The sequence below is a fragment of the Dama dama genome, chromosome 13, assembly GCF_033118175.1.
Source record: "Dama dama isolate Ldn47 chromosome 13, ASM3311817v1, whole genome shotgun sequence".
Classification (NCBI taxonomy): Eukaryota; Metazoa; Chordata; class Mammalia; order Artiodactyla; family Cervidae; genus Dama; species Dama dama.
This window is the reverse complement of record NC_083693.1, coordinates 71648463-71672377: the sequence shown is the minus strand read 5'-3', so window position 1 is coordinate 71672377 and position 23915 is coordinate 71648463. Positions and strand designations below refer to the sequence as shown.

At 45.8% G+C, this 23915-nt stretch overlaps 1 protein-coding gene across 5 annotated transcripts in view; it reads right to left on the bottom strand.

Annotated features, from left to right (window-relative positions):
* Positions 1-23915, bottom strand: part of EML1 (EMAP like 1) — a 194813-nt gene that overhangs the window by 17398 nt on the left and 153500 nt on the right. For 4 of the 5 annotated variants that reach the window (XM_061159408.1, XM_061159407.1, XM_061159403.1 and 1 more), the window contains exons 5-13: positions 17150-17178; positions 13679-13808; positions 10206-10355; positions 9182-9251; positions 5653-5766; positions 4759-4854; positions 3248-3382; positions 2448-2547; positions 571-725 (exon numbers count right to left, since the gene is read on the bottom strand). In XM_061159408.1, the coding sequence (XP_061015391.1) occupies positions 571-725; positions 2448-2547; positions 3248-3382; positions 4759-4854; positions 5653-5766; positions 9182-9251; positions 10206-10355; positions 13679-13808; positions 17150-17178 (979 nt within the window). The remainder of the gene's footprint in view (positions 1-570; positions 726-2447; positions 2548-3247; positions 3383-4758; positions 4855-5652; positions 5767-9181; positions 9252-10205; positions 10356-13678; positions 13809-17149; positions 17179-23915) is intronic. The other variant, XM_061159405.1, reaches the window with a different exon arrangement.

Genomic DNA, 23915 nt, shown 5'->3' with positions numbered 1-23915 from the left:
GATTGAGGCCAACCTTGATTTCTGTCTGCTTATAATTGCCTAGGGCCTGGGAAAGAAAATTCAGACAGTGTGTAGAAGGAATATTGAATTTCTTGCCTCTGCCTCCTACTGGAGTCCAGGGTTGCTAGTTAGGTAATAAGGAGGTGAAAGAAATGCCAAAAGAAGTCAAAGCTCTAGAGACAGTGTTGGTGTTCAGTCACGTTCAAAGCAGATACTCAGTAAATACTAGTTCCAAGTGATCATGTCTCCAAAGCAACATGCTGGCAATTACAGGGAAAAGACAATAAATATTTTAAGGGTTAATCAAAATGTGGATAATACTCCCTTGTAAGATTGCTTCTATGATAAAACTCTAGACGTTGAAATGTGACCACCTCACATTTTATAAATCGAATTCCATTTTAGTAAACTGCCTTCATGATTCTATATAAAATGTTCCCCCATTTCGTAAAATTTTATCTAAACCGTTTTCAAAACAGTAAGCAGAAGATTTCAAACTCATAAGGAAACTGGTTGACATAACAGTTTAAGGTTCAAAACGAGTGTCGGCAGTGTGACATGCTGTCTCACCTCGGTTTTATGAAGCTTCTGGTAATTTCCATCCCAAGAAATGAGCTTGCGGTCCTTCCCTCCTCCCGACACAAGCGTGCCGTCCCTTAACATACAAAGTGCGAAAATACCGCCCTCGTGGGCCCCTGGAACCGCGTAGCTTATTCGATTCGTACCTAAACACAACGAGAAAACCATGCTTAGGATGCTGTCCAAGGGCTCACCTCTGCCCATCTCATTTTTGTTTTAAAACGAGATATTATCAGTTAGAACACCAATGCAGTGTGAATCTATAAAGGATTCAATTTCTGCATGTTCTCAGAGCAGTAGACAAACATGAGAGAAAAGTGGAGAAGGAAATGGCAGCCCACTCCAGTATTCCTGCCTGCAGAAGTCCATGGACAGAGGAGCCTGGCGGGCTACAGTCCATGGGGTCGCAGAGGGTCAGACACGACTAAGCGGCTAACACAGACAAACGTGAACTGGGTTACTTTCTAATTAAAGAACACAGGGCAAGGGGGAGGGGAGGATGAACCGGGAGATTGGAGTCAGCAGACGTAAACTATCGCACATAGAATGGACATACAACAAGGTCCTGCTGCAGAGGAGCAGGGGACTGTATTCAACACCCTGACAACCACAATGGAAAAGAATATGAAAAAGAATACACAGGGCTTCCCTGGTGGCTCGGGGTAAAGAATTCGGTGAAGAATTCACCTGCCAATGCAGGGGACACGGGTTTGACCCCTGCCCCAGGAAGATCCCACGTGCCTTGGAGCAAGTAAGCCCGAGCACCACAACTACTGAAGCGCGGGCGCCTAGAGCTGGGCTTGCAACAAGAGCAGCCAACACGCCACAGTGAGCCAGAGCTCCCGCTCGCCCCAACTAGGGAAATGAAGACCCAGCACAGTCAGAAGAAGAATAAAAAAGAGGATGTAGATTTATACGTACAACTGAATCTCCTTGCTATAGAGCAGAAATGAACACAGCATTGTAAATCAACCGTACTTCATTAAAATAACTTAAAAAATAATAAAGGAAAACATGCTCAGATGGAGCACGTGGCTGCTAAGAGTTCAGCTGCACCACACGTGGCTGAGAAATGAGCTGTGAGTCCCTGGACAAGTGACCCGATTGCTCTGTCTCAGTTCCCTTCTTGGTGTCATGGGGCTACTGCCATTCCCCTGCACTGTTCTCAGGGTGAAATGAACCTGTGTGTCTGCAGGGCCCGTGGCACCCGGGGTAGCAGGGATACCACAAAGGTCACCGTGTTAACTGACCCTACCCTGGTGGCCCTGTTTCTGCCTTCACCCCGTACCCCAAACACTGAGGCCCTTGAGTACAGAGACGGTGCATTTTCTGTTTTCCTGGCCCACGGTAAACACTCATAAAGGCTCACTGAACTCGACTCAAAGTGTTTTTGAGTCAGGAGTCCTCCCCATCACACTGCTTGCCCACTGATGCCCACCTGACTCATCTGTATGCTCAGTGCCTGGCACATGGCTTCAGGCACATAACCAACACTCGGTCAACGTCTGCCAAGTGCTGTGTGGAGCAGAGAAGTTGAACGCTATAGAGCTAAATAGTCTTCGATGATTTCACCATTACAAGTTGTGATCAGATCTCCACATAAAGCGATTAATTCCATTACAACGTCTTGGGCCTAAAGAACCTTTCAGAACAACAGAAGCCAACAGCTTACGAGTTTCATTTTTCTCTGTCCTAGTTTTTTTGATTCCAAGTTATACACACACACACATATATGTAAGTACCTATGTATCTTGGAATCAAATAGTAAACTTGGAAATGATATTAACGGACAATTCTGATGGGAGCCACTTTGGGCTTCTTTCTTAGAACATTACCCAAGAGTCTGCTTGAGGAGCATCGCTTGTTACCTTTTCCCCACACCAGGATGTTGCCACTTGAATCTCCAGTGATGGTGTCACCGTTTTCAGAAAAAGTCACACAGAGGACGAACTTTGGCTTTTCTTGTTTCTGCAGAATGTTTAAAAAAGAATACATATGTATGTAAGATCAAGACATCCTTATGCTTGTGTTAAGAACATCGAGAATCACAGGCACCCCAAGCTGGATAGTGTCAGCTATTGCTACCACACTGCGAGCCTCTCCTTCTCATCCACCATTATGTAAATTACGCCCTGAGATTATCTGGTCTAAAGTGTCAGGTGCTTACACGGCTGCAGGCTGTTACAGCAGGGGAGGGTGTTGGAGTGGCCAAGGGGCGGTGTTACCATGACTACACAGGATAAAAGCAGTCCTCCAACTCAGCCTCTGGGCCCACAGGGCATCAGGTGCCATGTTGGTGCTCTCATGAGGCCTCAGGTGCTGGGCTAAACGGCACCAAGGCTGCCCATCACCCACGGCAGACTTGCACTGCAGTCTCCTGGGCGCCTTCTTCGTTGCTCTTTACAATCAGCAGACCACAGTGAGGGCTGTGCCCTCTGGCACCCTTTCCTGGCACTTCTCCCTGTGTCGGTCCTTCCTTATCAGCATCACCAGTGTCATCCATGAGGGGCTCCCCAACTCTGTCAGGGATCTCCAGGAATATCATGACACCCCGACTTTGGCCAATTAAAACAAATTCTAAGGCTGCGATGCCTCAGAGCTTCCTTAAGAGCCAGGGGATCACAAGCACCACTGGTGAAAAATAAAATGAGATGCAATTTCACCTTACCTCAAATAATCCTTGCTTCTTAATAAGGGAGCTTCCTTCTAGCGTCCAGAAGTAGAGGTGGGACTTTCCACAGGTTACGATTATATTGGTGTCAGTGGGGTGGAAATCCGCGGCAAATACGGCTTCATTTGAACACTTTGCACAAAACAGGAGAATCAGATGTCTCAGATCTCTTGAGACACTTAAGGAAATAAATAAAATCTGAACCACAAATAAGTAACTCACGGTGAGCACCAGGCCTCCTGATACTTCCCCCTCCCCCGAATTCATCCTCTCTAGTCACTAAACTTGTGTCTGTGTGTGCCGACACCTCTCCTTGTCTGTTTCCCTCACTGGGCCCTGCGGACAGGACCACAGAATCTCCTTCTGCATGAGGACTCTCAGGACCTGCCATGGAGCAGGCACACAGCCATGCTCTGGCTGAAGGAGAGGCTGGGACTTAAGAACTGCAGGTCTCAGCCTCATCGAGTGATGGCAAGGGCCCCGGAACCTGGATTTTATTCAGCTCCACCACTCCTGGCCCACTCTGGCTGCCCTCTTTGCCTGGTTCTGATCCCCAGGACTCTGCTGGCAGCTTGGTGACCGAGTCTGGAGTCCAGAAGGGGAGCTGGCTCTTTGGCTATCACTTCACCAGCCTCACCCTGTTATCAGTTTTCATGACTTGCACCCTGTTCCCATGAATCTGACCCTGACCGCTCCTTTTGCTTGATAATTCAGTTATACATTCCTAAACCTAGACAATAACTTGCTCTGATTACTTCCAACTAATGACACAGCAAGAACTGAAATACTTGAGCAAAACAGAGAAGGCACAGCTATAGTATAAAAACAGGTGTGCTCACGCCCTGTTAGAATACAGTCTGCATCCCCCCCCCCACACACGAAAGTTATGTAAGCCAGGTAATCCACTGGAGCTCTTAATGTCAGGTAGCTCAGGCGACCCAATCGTGGTCCTACGGTTAGGTCAGTAAGGGGATCTAAGGCTAAAGGATGCCAGGGTGAGGAATCTGAAGTCATTTCTATAAAAATAGACCCAATCATGATTTTAACAGGAGGAAAGCACAAGAGAGCTTAAGGAAACTTCACTGACATATTGGGAAGTTCAATGGCTGCCCCCTGCAGGAAAAGCCCCACTGGGAGGACCAAGATCTTGCTCCCCCTTTCTGAGTCCACTCAGCTCTGGACAAGCTTCCCTGGTCCCTGGATCCCTGCCTGGCCCTCCACCTGGGCAGCGGGCACATCTCACTTGTCATCACCCTGCCAGTACTACTTTGACATGTGCGTGAAAAGGGGACCTCGGTATTTGTGGATGATAGAAAGAACATGAGCAAGTAAGTGAGGGAGGAAGTGACCGACGGAGCGATGGAGCGAATTAAGAGGCTGGTGGCTGTAGAATGAGGATGCAAAACCCTTACAGACGCCGTGAAGAGAAGCAGTAAGCCCGCCAGGCCTTGGGACTGATGGGAGAGAGCCGGGGCCCGAGGGCTCCTCGAGAAGGGGTGCACACAAACCTTGACGTCCGCCAGCCTCTCCTCCTTCTGCCAGTCCCACACGGACAGCACGTGGTCGTTGGAGTCGTCCACTGCACAGAGGTTGCTGCCTCCATTCTAGGAAAAAAAGGAGGTATTCATAGGAAGACTACACTCGAGAATTAACAGACTGAGCATGATTAAAAAGGAACGTAATTTTATTTTTAATCATGAGTCTGCTACATCTTTATTAAAGAGTTTTACCCATCACTGTTGAGATCTGCTTAGGACTTGGGCAGAGAGATGGTGGGGACAGGGGAATGTGGGGGTTAACGGGCACAGGAGCAGGAGGGAGGGGCCTGGGGGGACTTCAGTACCATTTCTGCTAGAACTAGCCTCCAGGGGCTGCAGAGCTCTCGCACTGGAGGGGACAGTGTCTGCAGCTCCGGGGCACAGGGCATGGGCCTGGTTGTCGGAAGGTTGTATGACGGGACGGGTGCTGGGGGTGAGGGGCAAGGCACGCTGATGTGAACACCTACGTGTTTCTAACTGGCTGACTAGGACTTTAAAGGTTCATCCTGAGGAAGCCTGGGGACCACAAGGCCCCTCCAGCTCCTGCTTATGGCCAGGCAGCGGGTGGGGGTGGCACAGACATGGAAATTCAAGGCCAGAGGAGGCAAGACTGCTCCATGAGCCTGAGACAGTGTGGCCACAGGACCTCTTCTCATCACTACGGAAACGTCTGACTGGGAGCGCGTGAGACCAAGCATGTGCTCCCTCTGAATGAGGGGGCCTGGCAAGCGGGAGGTTTCAGAGTTCAGATCTGCACACACACCTGGGCAGGTACGGGCGTGTTACCTCTCCCTCTTCAACCTTGAGCTGAGTCTCTCCTCCCTGTGTGGACAAAGCGGCAAGACCCACAGGGTTCACACTTACAGATTTTGAGAATGCAATACAGGTGACGGCTCGGTCAAAAAACCCGATTCCGATGACATGTAGCGTATTCAACGTCACGGAATCCCAGATGCGCACGTGTGGGGGTAACTGCTGCTTCGGAAGAAAATGCTGGGTCACTCATCGTGCTGAGTCTACAAATTTACCTTTGTATTGAAGCTACTTCAACTTTGTCAAAAGTCTTTTTTTTTTAATGCTATTTTCCCCCCAGTTCTTTGTTTTATCCTTTTATTTTGTAAGGCTTTATTTCAAATCAGTTTGATATTTACATGCAAAATATTGAAAGTAAATTAATTTTTTTTTTTTTTTTTTGGCTACACCACATGGCCTGTGGGATCTTAGTTCCCTGACCAGGGATTGAATCCATGCTCCCTGCATTGGAAGTGCAGTCTTAACCAAGGGGCCACCTACGAAGTCCCAAAGCAAAACCTTTTTTTTTTTTTAAATGCATTTAAGACTGTGTATTTTTACAATAAATAAAATATTCCCAATATCTCACAATAAACTGTGGAAAATTCTGAAAGAGATGGGGATACCAGACCACCTGACCTGCCTCTTGAGAAACCTGTATGTAGATCAGGAAGCAACAGTTAGAATTGGACATGGAACAACAGACTGGTTCCAAATAGGAAAAGGAGTATATCAAGGCTGTATATTGTCACCCTGCTTATTTAACTTATATGCAGAGTACATCATGAGAAACGCTGGGTTGGAGGAAGCACAATCTGGAATCAAGATTGCCAGGAGAAATATCAATAACCTCAGATATGCAGATGACACCACACTTATGGCAGAAAATGAAGAAGAACTAAAGAGCCTCTTGATGAAAGTGGAAGAGGAGAGTGGAAAAGTTGGCTTAAAGCTCAACATTCAGAAAACTAAGATCATGGCATCCGGTCCCATCACTTCATGGCAAATAGATTGGGAAACAGTGGAAACAGTGGCTGATTTTATTTTTCTGGGCTCCAAAATCACTGCAGATGGTGATTGCAGCCATGAAATTAAAAGACGCTTACTCCTTGGAAGGAAAGTTATAACCAACCTAGACAGCATATTAAAAAGCAGAGACATTACTTTGTCAACAAAGGTCCGTCTAGTCAAGGCTATGGTTTTTCCAAAAGTCATGTGCGGATGTGAGAGTTGGACTATAAAGTAAGCTGAGTGCCAAAGAATTGATGCTGTTGAATTGTGGTGTTGGAGAAGACTCTTGAGAGTCCCCTGAACTGCAAGGAGATCCAACCAGTCCATCCTAAAGGAGATCAGTCCTGGGTGTTCATTGGAAGGACTGATGTTGAAGCTGAAACTCCAACATTTTAGCCACCTGATGCGAAGAGCTGACTCATTTGAAAAGACCCTGATGCTGGGAGGGATTGAAGGCAGGAGGGGAAGGGGATGGCAGAGGATGAGATGGTTGGATGGCATCACTGACTCAATGGACATGAATCTGGGTAAACTCTGGGAGTTGGTGATAGACAGGGAGGCCTGGCATGCTGAGGTTCATGGGGTTGCAAGAGTCGGACATGACTGAGCGACTGAACTGAATATCTTCTGGAGGTCATGGCTCCTGTGGCCAATTTAGCTGTAGGGGAAGTCTACCAAGTTTTAGGGGCTTCTCTGGCGGCTCAGATGGTAAAGAATCTGCCTGCAATGCGGGAGACGCGGGTTTGATCCCTGGGTTGGGAAGATTCCCTGGAGAAGGGAATGGCAACCCACTCCAGTATTCTTGCCTGGAGAATTCCATGGAGAGAGGAGGCTGGCAGGCTACAGTCTATGGGGCCGCAGAGTCAGACACAACTGAGCAACTAATACCAAGTTTCAAATTTCGAACAGTCATTTCTTGATAACCGTCCCACAGGAACGGATATTCCCATTTGTATATCTAAAGTATCTGAGTTTTAAAACTGAAAAATGACAAAGAAAATGGAGTCTCATGTAAGGGTTATTCTTTTAAAGTTTGCATTGCCACTAAGGGGTAAGCATGTTTAAATTTATCATGACAACTACCACCAGTGGTATTAAGAACTTCACATTCTTGGGCCCCACAGGAAATTGATAACACACAAATACAAACTTAGAATGGTTATGATTAGTTCAAAACCTTCTCAGCTGTGCTAATTTTTCTCTTCCTTAATAGAAGAAAGCATTACAGAACCTCCAGCAGATTTATCAAGAAAAGGGCTAGCTTTGTACACAACGGACGGGGGAACTGGGTTCTAGTCTGGACTTGTCTTTAAGTAGCTTGATGTTCACAGTCACTTGGCCTCTCTGGAGTTCTCCACTTGTAAATGGAAAGGAATAGCTCAGCTATTCAGAGAAAATAACATTTTCTCTGGCTCTAAGGTTCTGATTCCATTTCAAGGCCAGAAACTGAAATACACAGTTCATCCACTAGAGGGAGAAACAAATGATTTACTACTGATTTTGAATAACTTAAAGGTCATTTAACATTAAAAAAGAAAAAAGACTCTGTTCCCTGTGTGTTTACAGAATAGCAGTCTGATTTCCATTGTTCCTGTTACCTCCTTTCAAGTGTAGGATTTTAATGGAAAATAGCATAAATATTTAAAATTTGATGTTACTAAAATAGTTTCTGAAAAATGGTAGCACTCATGATAAAAATGGAACTATTTAGTGTAATTAGTTTCAGATTATACATTGTGCATTAATAGACTATACAAAAGTAGACATCAGAAAAGTTACAAGATGTTTTGGATAAAACATAACAATGACCATAGATTGTGGTAAGTAAGTGGAAGCCAGTTTTGAATTGCTCTATTTGCCAAATTCCACTAGCTCCTTCTCTGATTCCTTAAAATACAAACTGAAGTCTTTGCTTATAAAATTTTGCAAAACCCTTCGAGCAGCCCTTGTGGATGACGCATAGACACAAACTCCATGGATTAAAGTCATGATAATAAGGGACTCATGGAACAAGGTATCTGAAATTCACTGAAGAGGCAAAAATGCCCCATATTCAAATAATTATTTCTCATGATTACTCAACATGTTAATGTTTATCACGTGAGTAAATAAGTATCTGAAGAATTAATGACTTCTTAGGCAAGAGCAATGCTATTTAAAAATTAGCTGAAATTAACGTAAGCTCAAGGGTTTTTTTTTAAGGTCGGTATAAGAATTTTCATTTGTAATAAAAGCTCAAATTGAGAGATTAAATTCAAATTTGAGCTTCCCAGGTGGTGGTGCTAGTGGTAAAGGGCCCACCTGCCAATGCAGGAGATGTAAGAGACACAGGTTTGATCTCTGGGTCGGGAAGATCTCCTGGAGGAGGGAATGGCCTCCCACTCCAGTATTCTTGCCTGGAGAATCACATGGAAAGAGGAGCCTGGCGGGCTACAGTCCGTGGGGTTGCAACGAGTTGGACATGACTGAGCAACTGAGCACGCACACTCACAGACACTACATCTAAGTAGGCTTGTTCATCGGCAAAATGTTTTCAGAAAAATCATTTTGTGTTACCAGTTCATTATGAAAACACGAAAAGATCACTCACTTTTCCATCCTTGGACGTGCCTGCAACTTGTCCCGTGGCTATTGTGACCCTATCGGGGTGAACTGCAAGGCTAAAAAGAGATCTTCATAAAGCACCTGTTCTTAGGTAAGTCCAAACTCAATTTTTCATAGTTTCATTTACTTATATTGATAATGTGTCTATGATGATCAAATGTTCAGACTGCCAAAAAAACCCCCAAACAAACCAAACAAAGAAAACACAAAACATCTACCCTTTTAAAGGTAAGCTTCACTTTTCCCTTGATCAAATACACTCTGGTCAAAAATTTAAATGTGAGAAATACACGTGTCTGACTTCTTACACACTCTTGATAAATTCTCTGAGCTCCCAAAGACCTTAGACAATTGGTGCGTATTTAATTTCATCTTCCATTTCTTTATCTGTAGGGAATTTCCAAACTCAAAGGAAAAGCATGCCCTGCTTGGGAAATACCACTTTGATCTCAGAATTGTTTAATTAGTGTACAGTCTTTATTAAGAAGTCATTCTGAGTCCATCAAACAGCAAAGACATCCTCTTTTTCCAACAGGATTTTTATAACTGATCAGGGACTTAGGGCAAATAGAAATAACATAAACCCATCTATTCACCCACCCATCTTTCCAAGATACATAAAATCATTACCAAAGGTATAAATGAATTATAGGAATAGCAGACCCACCCGGAAACAAGAGGCAAAACATTTTTATTAAAAACTGAACACCCAAATTAGCAGCCATTAGCACGAGAAGCCCTCCAGACAGGGGTCTGTTAGAGATGTTTGTTTAGGTAACAAACAAATTGTTAACGGTTGCTGAAGACGATGTGTCATGAGAATAGAAAACGAAAGAATGGGTCTTAGAGCGCCAGGGAGCCAGAAGACAGCCCAGAGCACAAACAAGAGCTGTTCTCAAAGACCCCATGTTCTCAGCTCTCTCTGCTTCTCTGCAGTTCTATCCATCACGGAACCCTTTCTGCCTACACGCTCTGCACAGGCGTCACAGGCATCGGTTTTGGGGACTCACCACTTCACGTCGTCGTTATGGCCCAAGTAATGCCTCTGGAGCTGCTCCTCCACGTTGTATAGCACGACCACCGACGCGATGAAATAGACCGTCTCTCCCGTCGGGAGCAAGTACAGGTTGTTCCGGCAGTCTCGACCCCGGTACCCGTAGCTTCGTGTGCGTCAAGACAAAACGTGCCTTCTTTTAGGAGCTAACAAAACATCAGCTTTCTTCAGCTGGCACAGGCACTAAACTTCTCTGTGACTGTTACTGTCAATTTCACGAATTTAAAGAAGACTAAATTTGAAATACTCCATGCCAAATATTTAATACATTGGACCCCCCTCAATAGGCAGGCAATAAAGTTGCAAATGGTAATTGATTTAGTGGTAATTGCTGATACTTTTTTAACAATACAAAGGTGTGGGTTTTTTTTTTTTTGAAAGTATGTATTATAATATGACCTGGTAGCTCCACTGGTAAAGAATCCACCTGCAATGAGGGAGACCCCAGTTCGATTCCTGGGTCGGGAAGATCCGCTGGAGAAGGGATAGGCTACCCACTCCAGTATTCTTGGGCTTCCCTGGTGGCTCAGATGGTAAAGAACCCGCCTGCGATGTGGGAGACCTGGGTTTGATTCAGCTTGAAGAAACATGGTGATTTGCTGTTCTATTGCTAACAGTAACTGGATCAGATGCTTGTGTAATAACTAGGAATTGAACTCTTCAATTTGGCCCATCAGTCATGGATCCAGGAAATCAGTGGCCAGGGCCCACACTGCTTTGTTTAACTGTTGAAATCTTATGTGGATGCGTTTTCCTCACACCTAGGCTGGGTTTAAATTTTTCCCAAGCTGGTCTCCTGAAAGGCCAGTGACCATAACATTCTGTGAGAGGTACCATCCTGACGCTAGAAGGAAAGTCACCTGAAGGGTGACTTGACACTGATCCCCCAAGAATGCTGGGGTACTCTGCTCGTTTTTTTTCTCTTTCCTTTCTGCTGCCTCTCTTGTGTACCATTTACTCTAGTTCCCACACTACTTGCGGAGATATGCTGAACCATGACCACAATCTAGAATGTGTCCACTTGCCGTCTTAAATCTAACTTTTAAAGCCAAGAGCTTGATTCTGGGGCTGGAACTGAAAGGAAGAACAGGGCCACTGAGTCTTGCCATCTTTGAACTCTCCACGTCATGGTCATCCTGAGACACACACCTTCCAACAGGGGGCCTGAAACCGCCGTCACGCTGTGGCTTAAGGAGAGAGGCTCAGCCTGGTGCTAGAATCATGGCTGGAAGATGAGCTGAATCCTGTTGTGGTCGGTGGCTTTTGGAGCTTCTTTGGAAAACAAAATACATCTGGCAGTGCTGCGTGCGTGCAGGCGTGCTCAGTCATGTCCGATCTTTGCAACCACATGGACCGCAGCCCACCAGGCTTCTCTGCCCATGGAATTTTCCAGCAATAATACCAGAGAGGATTGTCATTTCCTACTCTAGGGGATCTTCCCGACCCAGAGATCAAACCCAAGTCTCCGGTGTCTCCTGCATTGGCAGGTGGATTCTTTACCACTAGCACCACCTGGATAACCCTCTGACGATGTTAAGTGGCTTTATTGTTTCAAATATTAAGCAATATGAGGTTATAAACCCTATTCTAAGGAAAAAAAAGTTGAGTTTTGACATTCCTTATAAAGTATTTAAAAAGAAAAATTTAAGACACTGGTAAATGACTTTCATGTCTCAGTTATAAACCAATTATGAATTTACTGCTTATTGTAACCTGGCAGCTACGTATTTAACTTAAAACATTTTTTTTTACATTATAAAAAATACCTGTAGAAGGTGTGAACAATATACATGTATATTTGGAAGTTACCTGGTTGTCTAGTGGTTAGCTCTCTGGGCTCTCACTGCCATGGAAAGTGAAAATATTAGTCGCTCACTTATGTCCGACTCTGCAACCCCATGGACTGCAGCCTTCCAGGCTCCTCTGTCCATGGAATTCTCTGGCAAAGAATATTGGAGTGAGTTGCCATTCCCTTCTCCAGGGGATCTTCCTGACTGAGGGATGGAACCCAAGTCTTCTGCATTGCTGGCAGATTCTTTACCATCTGACCCGCGAGGGAAGCTCATGTATCTATATATCAATCAATAAAAGGTACAAATTTAGGTCCTCCTTGTCCTAACCATCCACGGCTCTTCAGGAATAATAACCTGTTAAGATTTTAGCATATATGCTTCCAAAGTTTGAAAACTATTTCAGAACAAAACATCACTTGAACTTGGATGTGAAAAACAACCATTTATTTGCTGCAAACTCCACTGTTTCACACCTTTTAAAATGAGTTGGGAGTAAGTTGAACAACTATGTCTTGAAAAATGTGTTTCAGATTTGATTTAACCAATTCAAACAATTACTGACTTAAAGAAGAATGGGATCACTTTTTATGTGCCAATACAGACGGCAAAATAGGTGCAGGTGAACACTTATGACATCTGAATCTGAAAAAATTAAAAAATGTTTTGAGAAATTTAGGTACAGAAATAATTCCAAAAAATTTCCAAGGAATATGACTTTATAATTTCAAATAGTAATTCTTCTAACTGAAATGACAATAGCTTCAGTTTAAACCAACTTCACATAATTTGTTGTCAGGGTTTGGCATTAAACTGGTATTCAATAAATATCTGTTTGAGGGTGAAGAAAGGATTTTTGCTCTTTGTCTTAAAAGTCTGCATGGACTGGAAGGTGGCCTCTGTGGGCTTCTAAAGTAAAATAAAATAGTAAAATTTTAAAAACCCAAAAAACAACACTTCACCCTCTTTCACAGGCTCTATTTCTTGTCTTTCTTTTATTCCCTCCTTGGTAGTTCATTCAACTTTCCCAAGCCTCATATTATGAAGATTCTAGCAGCTTTGTTTCAAGAATGCTAGTCATATGGCTGACTCAGATTTCTGTGGCCTAGAATTTATTAGAGCTTTTTCTTTTTTCCCCCAGTGGTATTATATTGATGCTACGTGTCCGTTTAACTTAAGCCATAGACTGTATTATATTCCTTTCATTTAGTACTGAGTCCATACTCATGTTCAAATAATCACTGTTTTTTAAGTTTTTTTTTTCTTTTTTAAATTGCTGTATAGTTGATTTACAATGTTAAGATCCCACCCTGTGGCATGTGGGATCTTACTTCCTCAATCCTGGATGGAACCCACACCCCCTGCATTGGAAGGCGAAGTCTTAACCACTGGACCACCAGGGAAGTCCCTAGTCACTGTTAACTTAGATTCCCAAGGTTGTTACCTTAGATTCCCAAGGTTGGCCAAAGCCCTACTTGGTTGAGGGGAAATGCTAGTCCTTCCTTCCAGGCAATCCCTCGTTCTTTCTTTGGGTTAAAAAACTTATTGCCATCACGGTTTAGTTTTATGGGTTTGTACAACTGAAAAAAAGCACTCATCAACTGATGACTTCAGGTCAGACTTAATGAATAAAGGATACACCCATTCCAGCTTCAGTCTCTTGGTTGGCAGTTCTACTTTTGCTTCCAAATTGTAAGAATCCACTTGATCTTTGGGCATGTACATGGTAACAGGGCGTCCACGAAGAAACATTTTTACATATCCTTCTTCTACGAAGAGAACAAAGAGGTCAGTAAGACACCTTGGTGCCCAGGGTACCTGAAAAAAAAAGTTATATTTTCTCTATCCTTTCAATGCAAAAGTAGAAACTTTGCCATTTATGTCATTTCTGATTAAAGTCCTAGGGAAAACTAACTAAAACACAAATAGTTTGAAACAAAAATTTTCACCTTCTTTGCCTTTGACATTCTGCTTACTTAAGTAATGTAAGAAATTACAAAAGGCAGAAAAGAATTAGATTCCAACAATTATTTTCCATGGAATTTTAGTTCTTATATTTTCTTTATCATCAGGAGGGGGAAAAATGCCACCCCAAAAAATTACAACTAACACAAGAAATCCACTTAAATTTTTTTTATTGAGTTCAATGGATATACAATTGTAGTATCAAAATTCATAAAATATCTTTCAATATTTAAATTGGTTTGTTATAGTGCAATGTAAAAATGTGTCTTTATGTATCTTTCACATTGGATAATTCAAGTGTAAAGGACACAAAACCAGCAGAAGTACATGCTGGGATGCATGCAAAAAGGAAAATGCTCAAACAAAAGCTAAAAATAGAAAAGAAAAGAACAAAAGACCCATTAGAGAGAGAAGCTGGGGAATAAACCTTTCTAGAACAAACATTTTTATAACAAAATAACTTCTGATACTTTAATGAACTGTAGGGATGAAAGTAAAACCCAATAATACAACGACAAGGGGCCACTCCTGGATTTAAACAAAACCAAACAATATAGGGTTTTCTGTCTACAGTTTTCAAGATATTATAATAAGACCATCTTGTGAGCTCTTGATGAATTCTGTTCGGATTCAGAACTCCCTGCATTCTGATGCTTCACTGCAGATCAAAGGACTGGGCCCCTTAATGACATTTAAATTGGGCAGTTGGGGCTATACCATAACTCAACAGAAAAATCATGCCCAGAGAGGAAACTGGTAAGGAAGTCATAAAATAATTATAACGTTGTAAGTACCACATTCACAAATTAGTTTCATAAGCCTCATTCCTAAGGATTTTCAGACAAAGCCACATGCGATATTGCCTAAAAATGGAGAGGCCATTGCACTTTTACGGTGTGCGTGCAACTCAGGTCTTAAATGCATGCATGTGACACACTCTTCACTCTGCGTATTAAATCGAACTTTTAGGTAAAAACCAACACATGTTCACTCCTGCACAGGGTGCCAGCTGCTGTGTTCCATAGTGCTCCTGTGAGAGTGCTCCACAAGGCTCCATCCTCCCCAGCTCCCCTGGGAGGAGCCAATCTGAGGCCCCCAGGGCTGCAGGCTTTCGGACGGCCTCCGCCCCCTACCCTGGTCATCTTGGCTACCAAACCCATGGAGGCCCACACTGGATTCAGGACCCTTCTCCTGCTCTCCTACCTGCTGGACCCCACGCTCTAACTGCCCTGCCCCCTCTTCCATATATGACGTCACTGGCCACAACTGCCCCCCACCCAGGGGTCCTTCTCTCTCTCTCTCTGCCAACTACGCACCCACCCGTTCTGTGCATCTGCCCATGCTTGCCTCACCCGCCCCCTTCCCTTCCTTCACCCCTCAACCAAATCTCAGTGCCTCAGACAGTGTGGCCATCACAACTGAAGACCCTAAAAGACTCAGTAGATCAACGGAAGGGGGACAAAGGGGGGCGGGTGTGATGGCTTAAATGACAAGTGATTCCATGAGTTCTTTTGTAAGAGGGGAATCATGGAATGCAGATTCAGAATAAACGGAATATAATGTCACCCCGCAGCACACACCAAAATCCTCGTACGGGGGTATGTAATCCATGTAGATGGAATATCTACTTGAGTATATCGTCACGTGCTGGAAAAGTCCTTATGACAGGTTTACTCATTGGGCATATCTACGTCACTGGACCGAGCAGAAAAGCTCTGGAGGTAGCCTTGGCATTGTTTTGGACATCTAAGTCAGATATTCTACATCTAAAAAAAAAAAAACAAAAACGCAGCGAGGGAAAGCAATTTTGCTTGCTTGTTCTTTTTTTCAGGCATGTTAGGATAACAGCATACAACCCCCAGACCCAGGGGTGCCACAGGGAGCGGCCAGCAGCAGTGCAGGTTAGAAAAAACGGGGCATCCAGGGTTCGCCCTATAGCTCTCTTAACATTCATACAGATTTTAAAAAGAGTTCTTGTCATCAGCCAATCGTCACCGAAGGTCCAGTTTTCAGGTCCTCAGTAAGACCCGCCCAAGCAAATGCTCAGGACTGCTTTGAATGTCCAATAAACCCATGTGGCTTGCATCACAAAGCATTTTCATACAAGGAGGTGGCGGGTGGCCTGTATGAAAAGCGTTTCTGCAGCCTGGGGCGCAGCTTTGCTCAGAGAGCTATGAGGTGTCAGCAATGCCGCCTACCTTTGCAATGTGTCACCCGGCGTTTCCCTTGGGATTTCGGAGACAGAGACAGAAGTGCTGAGTAAAGAGATGAGGGGGCGCTGCGACAGGGACTGGCCTGCCTGCAGGGGGCGCTCTCGAGCCCCCCGGCCCAGAAGCTCCCCCGGCCCCACCGCTAGCAAAACCTGGACACGTTTCAGGGGTTCCGACAAGTGCACACCAGACCTACTCTGCAGGCTGAGGGCGAGTACATTTTCAGTGAGTAATTTCATGCTTCCTGAAAATGAAATGAATACTGAAGCACATGCGCATAAATAGGAAAGTCTGACTTTCGTGTTTCGATGCTTAAGGGGGAAAAAAAAGACTTGGAAAATTAAATGAATTTATTTAGCCCATTGCACAAAATCTTGTCAAAGATTTTGCATTTTTAAATATGCTTTCAAATAAGGTTACTATTCTAAAAATAGCAGCTCCCTTACTATAACATGTGTTAGAAAAGATACACGGAAAAGATATATATGGACTATTAGTTGGCAGTTTAGGAAATCACAGGCAGAAAAAGAAGTCGCTTTTAGATAAAGTTGTAACTGGATGCATCAGAGACTTTCCCTTTCAAGAGAAACCAAAATGCTGGTGATGGGAGAGCCCCCATTAGTAAGGAAGGGGCGAGAAAGGCAACAGGGTGTTTTAACCGAGAAATTTCTTGTAATGGCATGTCGCTTGCTCCTTATGGATGTATCTTGAATCCATTTTAAATGGGGGCAAATAAAGGGTTTAGTTTTTATGCCCCTCTTCTGGGTGGTCTCTGAGTGATGTGAGTCGCCAGACCCCCAGGTACACTCAGCCCCCAGCCCCGCCACACGGACCCCCGTGTTCTGCCCATCCCAGCTGCCCCTGAACAACCACTTCTTACTGCCCCTCAAGCACTGTGGCAAGGGGCGTCCGCACGGACATTCAACCAGCCTTACCTGCGCTGAAGACTGGCTCCTTGGGTTTGCTGTGGAGACAAAACCAAAATATGTTTTATTTTATTTCTTTCTAAATTTATGTTTTAATTGGAGGAAACCTGCTTTTACAACATTGTGTTGGTCACTGCCATACAACAACGCAAATCAGCTTTCGATATGGACCATTTTTAAAGCCTTTATTGAATTTGTTACAACATTACTTCTGTTTTATCCTTTGGTTTCCTGGCCAGGAGGCATGTGGGATCCTAGCTCCCTCACCAGGGGTCGAACCCACATCCCCTGCACTGGAAGGCGAAGTCTGAGCCACCAGGCCACCAGGAAGTCCCCCAAAACAGCTCCCAAAGGGAAGCAGGGGCTGGTGGTTAGTCTCGGTCATGGAAGACCCCTCACCAATGGCCGCACGAGTTTGTCACACAGATGCTGAGTGAAGAACACATGTTAGAAAGAAACGCAAAGCCATGTAACTGCAAAGAGAAACAGCGTAAACAGAAATGCCTAAAACCAAGCACCAGAGATGACAATCCCAACTTTATCACCAAAGCTGTGCTATTCATGAGAGCAAAGAGAGGTTTGGAGAAGGAAAACGCGTGGTTAATCAAGACGGGAACAGCCCTGCCTAAATGTGTAGCAAGGTTTGTTTCTCTTCCCCACGTGCTTCTGGCAGAGTATTTGAAGAACTGACTTAAAGCTAGCAAACTCCTGTCACAGGGGCTTTGGCAAGAGAACTTTAGCACCTGGCTCCCGAGAGGGGAGGAACTAAAGAACCTCTTGATGAGGGTGAAGGAGGAGAGTGAAAGAGCTGGCTTAAAACTAAGTATTAAAAACCTAAGATCATGCCATCAGGCCCCATTACTTTATGACAAACAGAAGGAGAAAAGGTGGAAGTAGTGACAAATTTCCTCTTCTTGGGCTCAAAAATCACTGTGGATGGTGACCGTGGCCATGAAATCAGAGGACAACTGCTTCTTGGCAGGAAAGCTATGACAAGCCTAGACAGTGTGCTGAAAAGCAGAGATACTACTCTGCCAACAAAGGTCCTTATAGCCAAGGGCATGGTCTTCCCAGTGGTGATGTACGGTTGTGAGAGCTGGACCGTAAAGAAGGCTGAGTGCCAAAGAATTGATGCCTTTGAACTGTGGTGCTGGAGAAGACTCTTGAAAGTCCCTTGGACAGGAGGAGATCAAACCAGTCAATCTTAACGGAAATCAACCCTGAATACTCGCTGGAAGAACTGATGCTGAATCTGAAGCTCCAGTATTTTGCTCATCTGATGCAAACAGCCACCTCATTGGAAAAGTCCCTGATGCTGGCAAAGATTGAGGGCAGAAGGAGAAGAGGGCATCAGAGGATGAGATGGCTGGATGGCACCACCGATGCAATGGACACAGACTTGGGCAAACTCCGGGAGATGGTGAGGGACAGGGAGGTCTGGTGTGTTGCAGACCATGGCGTCTGCAAAGAGTCGGACACGACTGGGTGACTGAACAACTCCCAGGAGGGATGGCTCCTGGGGGGAAGATGAGGGGGCAGGGGAAAGGGGGGAAGAATGACTATTGAGGTGTGGCCACATCCTGGGATATGGGGGGACCCCACTGTCTCAATCAGGCTGAGACCCCATGTCTGCACCTGAGAAACCCACCAAGTTCAAGGGCACACCACGGACGGGCTGAGGTCACCCCTGGGGGCGAGCTTCCCATAAGAGAGTCTGCCTGGGGAGTCCCCCTGCCAAGTGTAGGAGGGCACAGTCCTCCCCGTGACAACCGGACAGCTGCCCGTGGGAAGACTGCCACCTCATGCCACACTGGGGAGGGGACCCCCAAGGACGGCAGGAAGTGAATCCTGTTCAAACACAGAGCCAGCCCTCGAACCCAAGTCTGTGAGACTCCCAATGTCCACGCCGTCTTCCATGGTGCCCACCGCCCGCTTCTGCCCCTGGCTTCCCAGAATACCTCCCACTCTAACACAGGACAAGACACAGTAAATAAATGAAACCCATCCCAGTGATTTTGGGATTCCCTTGTAGTTCAGTTGGAGAATCCGCCAGGCAAGAACACTGGAGTGGGTTGCCATGCCCGCCTCTGGGGCATCTTCCTGACCCACGGATTGAACCCGGGTCTCTTACATCTTCTGCGTTGGCAGGTGGGTTCTTTTATCAATAGCACCACCTGGGAAGCCCAGATTTATCTTCATTATCGTGTCTCTTCCCATCAGGAGGGAAGCCCAGAAGGGCAGGGATCGCTGTTCACAGCTGTGACCCGGGGCCTGTAACAGTCTTCAGCTGCTGACTAGAAGCTGGTAGGATCTGGAGCCCTCCCTGCCTCTGACCCTGGCTGGCCCTGTGGATCTGCGCCTGGCTGGGTGGGCTACTGGGGGGGGTGGGCAGGGGCAGGGGCAGGGCAGGAGCGTGCCTCAGCGGCCTTGGCCCCCGCTGCCCCACCCCACTCCCCGAAGTAGCCAGTGCTGCTGGATGAATGACGCTCCCCACTGTCCTCCCAGCTGGTGCTCAGCCTTCACCACGCCCCGCCCCACCCCACCAGGGCCCCTCTCGGGGTCCCCATCCCTCCTCCAGGGCAGCTGAATAGCACCTGGTTCCCATGAAAGGCCCAGTGTGGAGCACCCTTCAGCAACTACCACGCCGGGGCTCTGAGAGGGTGGCTTCAGGACTCTCCTATTCCCTGGCTTTGTGGGAAGAACGTGTGTGTGTGTGTGTGAGAGAGAGCACGCGTGCATGAAGGTTCACCTCAAGCCTGGGGCTCCCGAGAGTCCATTCATGCCGGTCCACACCCGGCCTCGCAGGATTCTAGAAGCATTCAGCTCCTTTCCTCCTCTTCCTCCCATTCCTTCTCTTCCTGCAGCTCTGCAAAGATTTCAGCAGTGGTCGCAGTCCCTCCTAAGAGGGGCCTGTCACTTTTGGGGTTGGAGTTCATCGCATCACTTGGTGACCTTGGCTCCATGGTGGGCTTACCTGGCTTGTTCTCGTTATTGGGGGAAGTGACACTCTTGTGATGTTTTTAAGTGGAAGAACAAGTCTTAACTCCAAATTTTATATCTTATCAGATTGACGGCAGGGCAAGGACACAGAGGAAAAGCTAAAACAGATCACTACAAAGCACGTCCGCTAGTTAGGGAAGCTAGGCAGGGAATTAGAAGACAGGAAAGCTATTTTTTTTTTCCATCATGACTTTGATCACAGAAGTAGAAAGATGCCAAGTCCGTGAGACAGATATAAGCAACCCAGAATCTTCCCAAGAGATAGAAAAGAGCAATTACGGATTATGTTTCTCTTAGAGAACATTCATAGGGGAATGTGAACTCCAAATGTAGGGAGGCTAGTGGAATTCTGATGCTGAAGCACCGTAAGAAGACAGATAAAAGATCTCTGTTAAAAGATCAGAAAAAGGCAGCCTGAGTGTTATCAGCTGAAGGTCACTGAGAAGCATCAGGTACTGAAGTGCTCAGAGTTCTTCAAATCCTGCACTAAACTATGGGCTACCCTTTGGGTACCAGACTTCCCTGGTGGCTCAGATGGTAAAGAATCTGCCTGCAATGCAAGAGACCCTGATTGGATCCCTAGGAAGATCTCCTGGAGGAGGACATGGCAACCCCCTCCAGTATTCTTGCCTGGAGAATTCCATGGACAGAGGAGCCTGGCGGGCTACAGTCCATGGGATCACAAAGAGTCGGACACGACTGAATGACTGACACAAGCTATATTTAGGAAACACATTACTGCTATGTTTCACTATTTTAGAAAGTTAAGTTTCTATAGAAAAATATACTATTAATACATTTACTTTAGAATCCATGATGCCTGCCAATGCACCACACTCCTGAAAGGCAAGAGGCCAGGGAAAGGGCCTATTCCAGTCATGAGTGCCTGTCTAATAAATACAAAGCTATAAAAGGACAATGAATCTCCCCAATCGCGGACAGAAGGGAAAACCCACAGAACACATGATGATGGTGATCCGAAGCTAAAGGCGCTGTTGCCCCAGTCAACATCAGCTCACGGGAGTCGGGCGCCCATCACCTGTCCGATCCTCAACTCAGCATCAGGAGAGCTGAGAGTGAGCTCCTCAAATAGCGCTTCAGACCCAGCACGCTGGAAACACGCCCGGGCTGTGAACCCACTTGGACCAAGAGACGACCACCTCTCGAGGTGTTGTGTAGTCTGTCCCTGGTCACCCACTCCTCACTGTGAGCTCCAGGGAAAACTGAAGTGGGTGACCTCACACTGCCTCCGAAGCCAGGGCCTGGTCCCTAGGGGTGGCGTGGGGCTGGTGGGATGGAGGGTGGATAAACTCTGGGAGCAGAGTGAGGCTCCCTTCCTCCCCATCCAAGTCCGGAGTCAGCACTGACGGAGGTGCAGGACGGAAGTGAGCCCAGAGGAGAGGAGGATCTCCATCCTGGCAGGCAGACCGTCATCTCTTGGCTGGTCCGGCGTTAGGCGACCAGGGCCAATGGTTCTAAATGAACACCGGTGCCATCCGGTGCGGTTGTTTTTTTTGGCAGGAAGGTGATCTGCTGAAAAAGCTTGGCTGTACTCTCCCTAGGGTGGGACGGTTCAGGAGACTCTCCGAAGGACTCCTCTAAGTATAAGCAGTACCTGGGGGTCAGGGGGGAGGTGAGGTCGCCTGGAGCCTTCCCCAGACCAGTAGCTGGATCTGGAGGCAGCGAGAGGAGACCAGACAGTGGGTACAAGGAAAAGCTCCCACTGGAAGCTGTGAGTTCACACCCACGAAGCGGCTATAACCGCCCAGGACCAAGTCATGTGGCATCGAATCCCCGGAAATGTTCAGTGTGGACTTTGGGCACCGGGGGCTGTCACAAGCAGCTGTTTCCCCTTCATCTGCTATAATTCAGATGCCACACTGCGGGCTGGGTGTGTGTCAGGGGAGGAGACTCCAGCCAAGAATGTGTTCAGACTCGGATGCAACGAATATTCCCCAAACTCTTGCCCTGTGGTGGGATCTGCACTTAGCATGACTGTGAAAGTGAAAGTGTTAGTCACTCAGTCGTGTCCAACTCTTTGCGACCCCATGGACTATTGCCTGCCAGGCTCCTCTGTCCATGGAATTCTCCAGGCAAGTATACTGGAGTGGGTTGTCATTTCCTTCTCCAGGGGATCTTCCCTACTCAGGGACTGAAGCCAGGTCTCCTGCATTGGCAGGTGAATTCTTTACCATCTGAGACACCAGGGAAGCCCTAGCATTTTTGTATCTGTTACTAATTTACCCCAAAGTCCTGAGAGCAGGTCTCTGCCACATGGGTGGCCTGTGTAACAGGGCACTCTGGGAGACGGGGATTTGGGAGCACTGATACGGGCCAGATGCTTCTGAGAAGACATGCTTGCTTCAGAAAATGATTAAGAAGTCCTGGTCGAGGAGGACACTGTTCCAAAGTCGAACTTTTTTACCTGAAACTTACTCATCTATAAAAATGGTACCTCCCAGCACACGTACCATGACTCCTTCTGAAAATGATTTCACTTGATGGAATATAATCCCTGTTGGAAGTCAAAATACTCTACTACGTAAATGATGATTCTTTTATATACTGCCCTAAGTAAGCAGCTTTTAACTATAATACAAGTAGGCTCATTCAGGAACTACTGATTTAAAATATTTAGAATCACTTCTGGGGTCAAAAACTACTGCTTCATAGACATCTCCAACCAATACTTCCAGTTTAACATGGAAGAAGCAGCAAAGATTCTGAAGTCAGCTGGATTCGTGTTTTATTTGGGCAAATCACTTCACCTCCACAAACTTTAGATTCTTTCATCTATAAAACAGGACCAAAACCACTGTGAGGCACAGGGTATCTTCAGGATCAAATATAACATGTAACAAAGTACTTAACATGTGGTTATTAATTAATATCTTCCCTCTTCCTTCTAATTTCACCGACAATAACCTACATGTATTTTTGAGCTCCTCACCTAACAGCCTCAAAACTGAAACTAAATAAAGAATATCAGTACTTATATATTTTAACATTTGTTAAAAAGTAAATGACCCCTTGGCTTAAAGACTGAAACAATCTTTTCATTAAAAAAAAAAAAAAAAGATTCATTTAAGTCACCTCATTTCCAGTGTTAATGTTTCAGAATCCAAAATGTAGTGTTAAAATCATCCACCAATAGGTGGTGCTATTTGCATAGTTCTTAAATGATCATAGTTTTAACAATTAAGGATATGGGTAATGTTTTTTCATTCATTCAGTGAATGTTTGTTGAGCACTTACTGTGTGCCAGACCTGTGCAAAGCGCTAGGAATACGAAGAAGAAAAAAAATGACCCAGCTCTGCCCTCCCAAAGCTTAAAGGTGTAGCAGGGGGGAGGGAGTTACAAAGTCAATGTGTGTGTTAGTCGCTGAGTTGTGTCTGACTCCTTGCCACCCCAAGGCCTGTGGCCCACCAGGCTCCTCTATCCATGGGATTTCTCAGGCAAGAATATTGCAGTGAGTTACCATTTCCTTCTCCAGGGGATCTTCCTAACTCAGGTATTGAACCCACATCTTCTGCCCGGTAGGAGGATTCCTTACCATCTGAGCCACCAGGGAAGTCCATAAAGTTAATGGGCAGGAACAAAGCCGTCTGCAGGGCGGCTAACTCAGGCCGGGGCGCTCAGGCAGGCTTCCCAGAGAAGGGCATCCTGAGTTGGGTCTTGCGGAATTGGCTGGAGTTCTCCTCTTCCTGCCAGGTCTCCCGACACACACACACACACATCACTTAGCACAAGGGAAGACCTCCATGTACTGTGTTA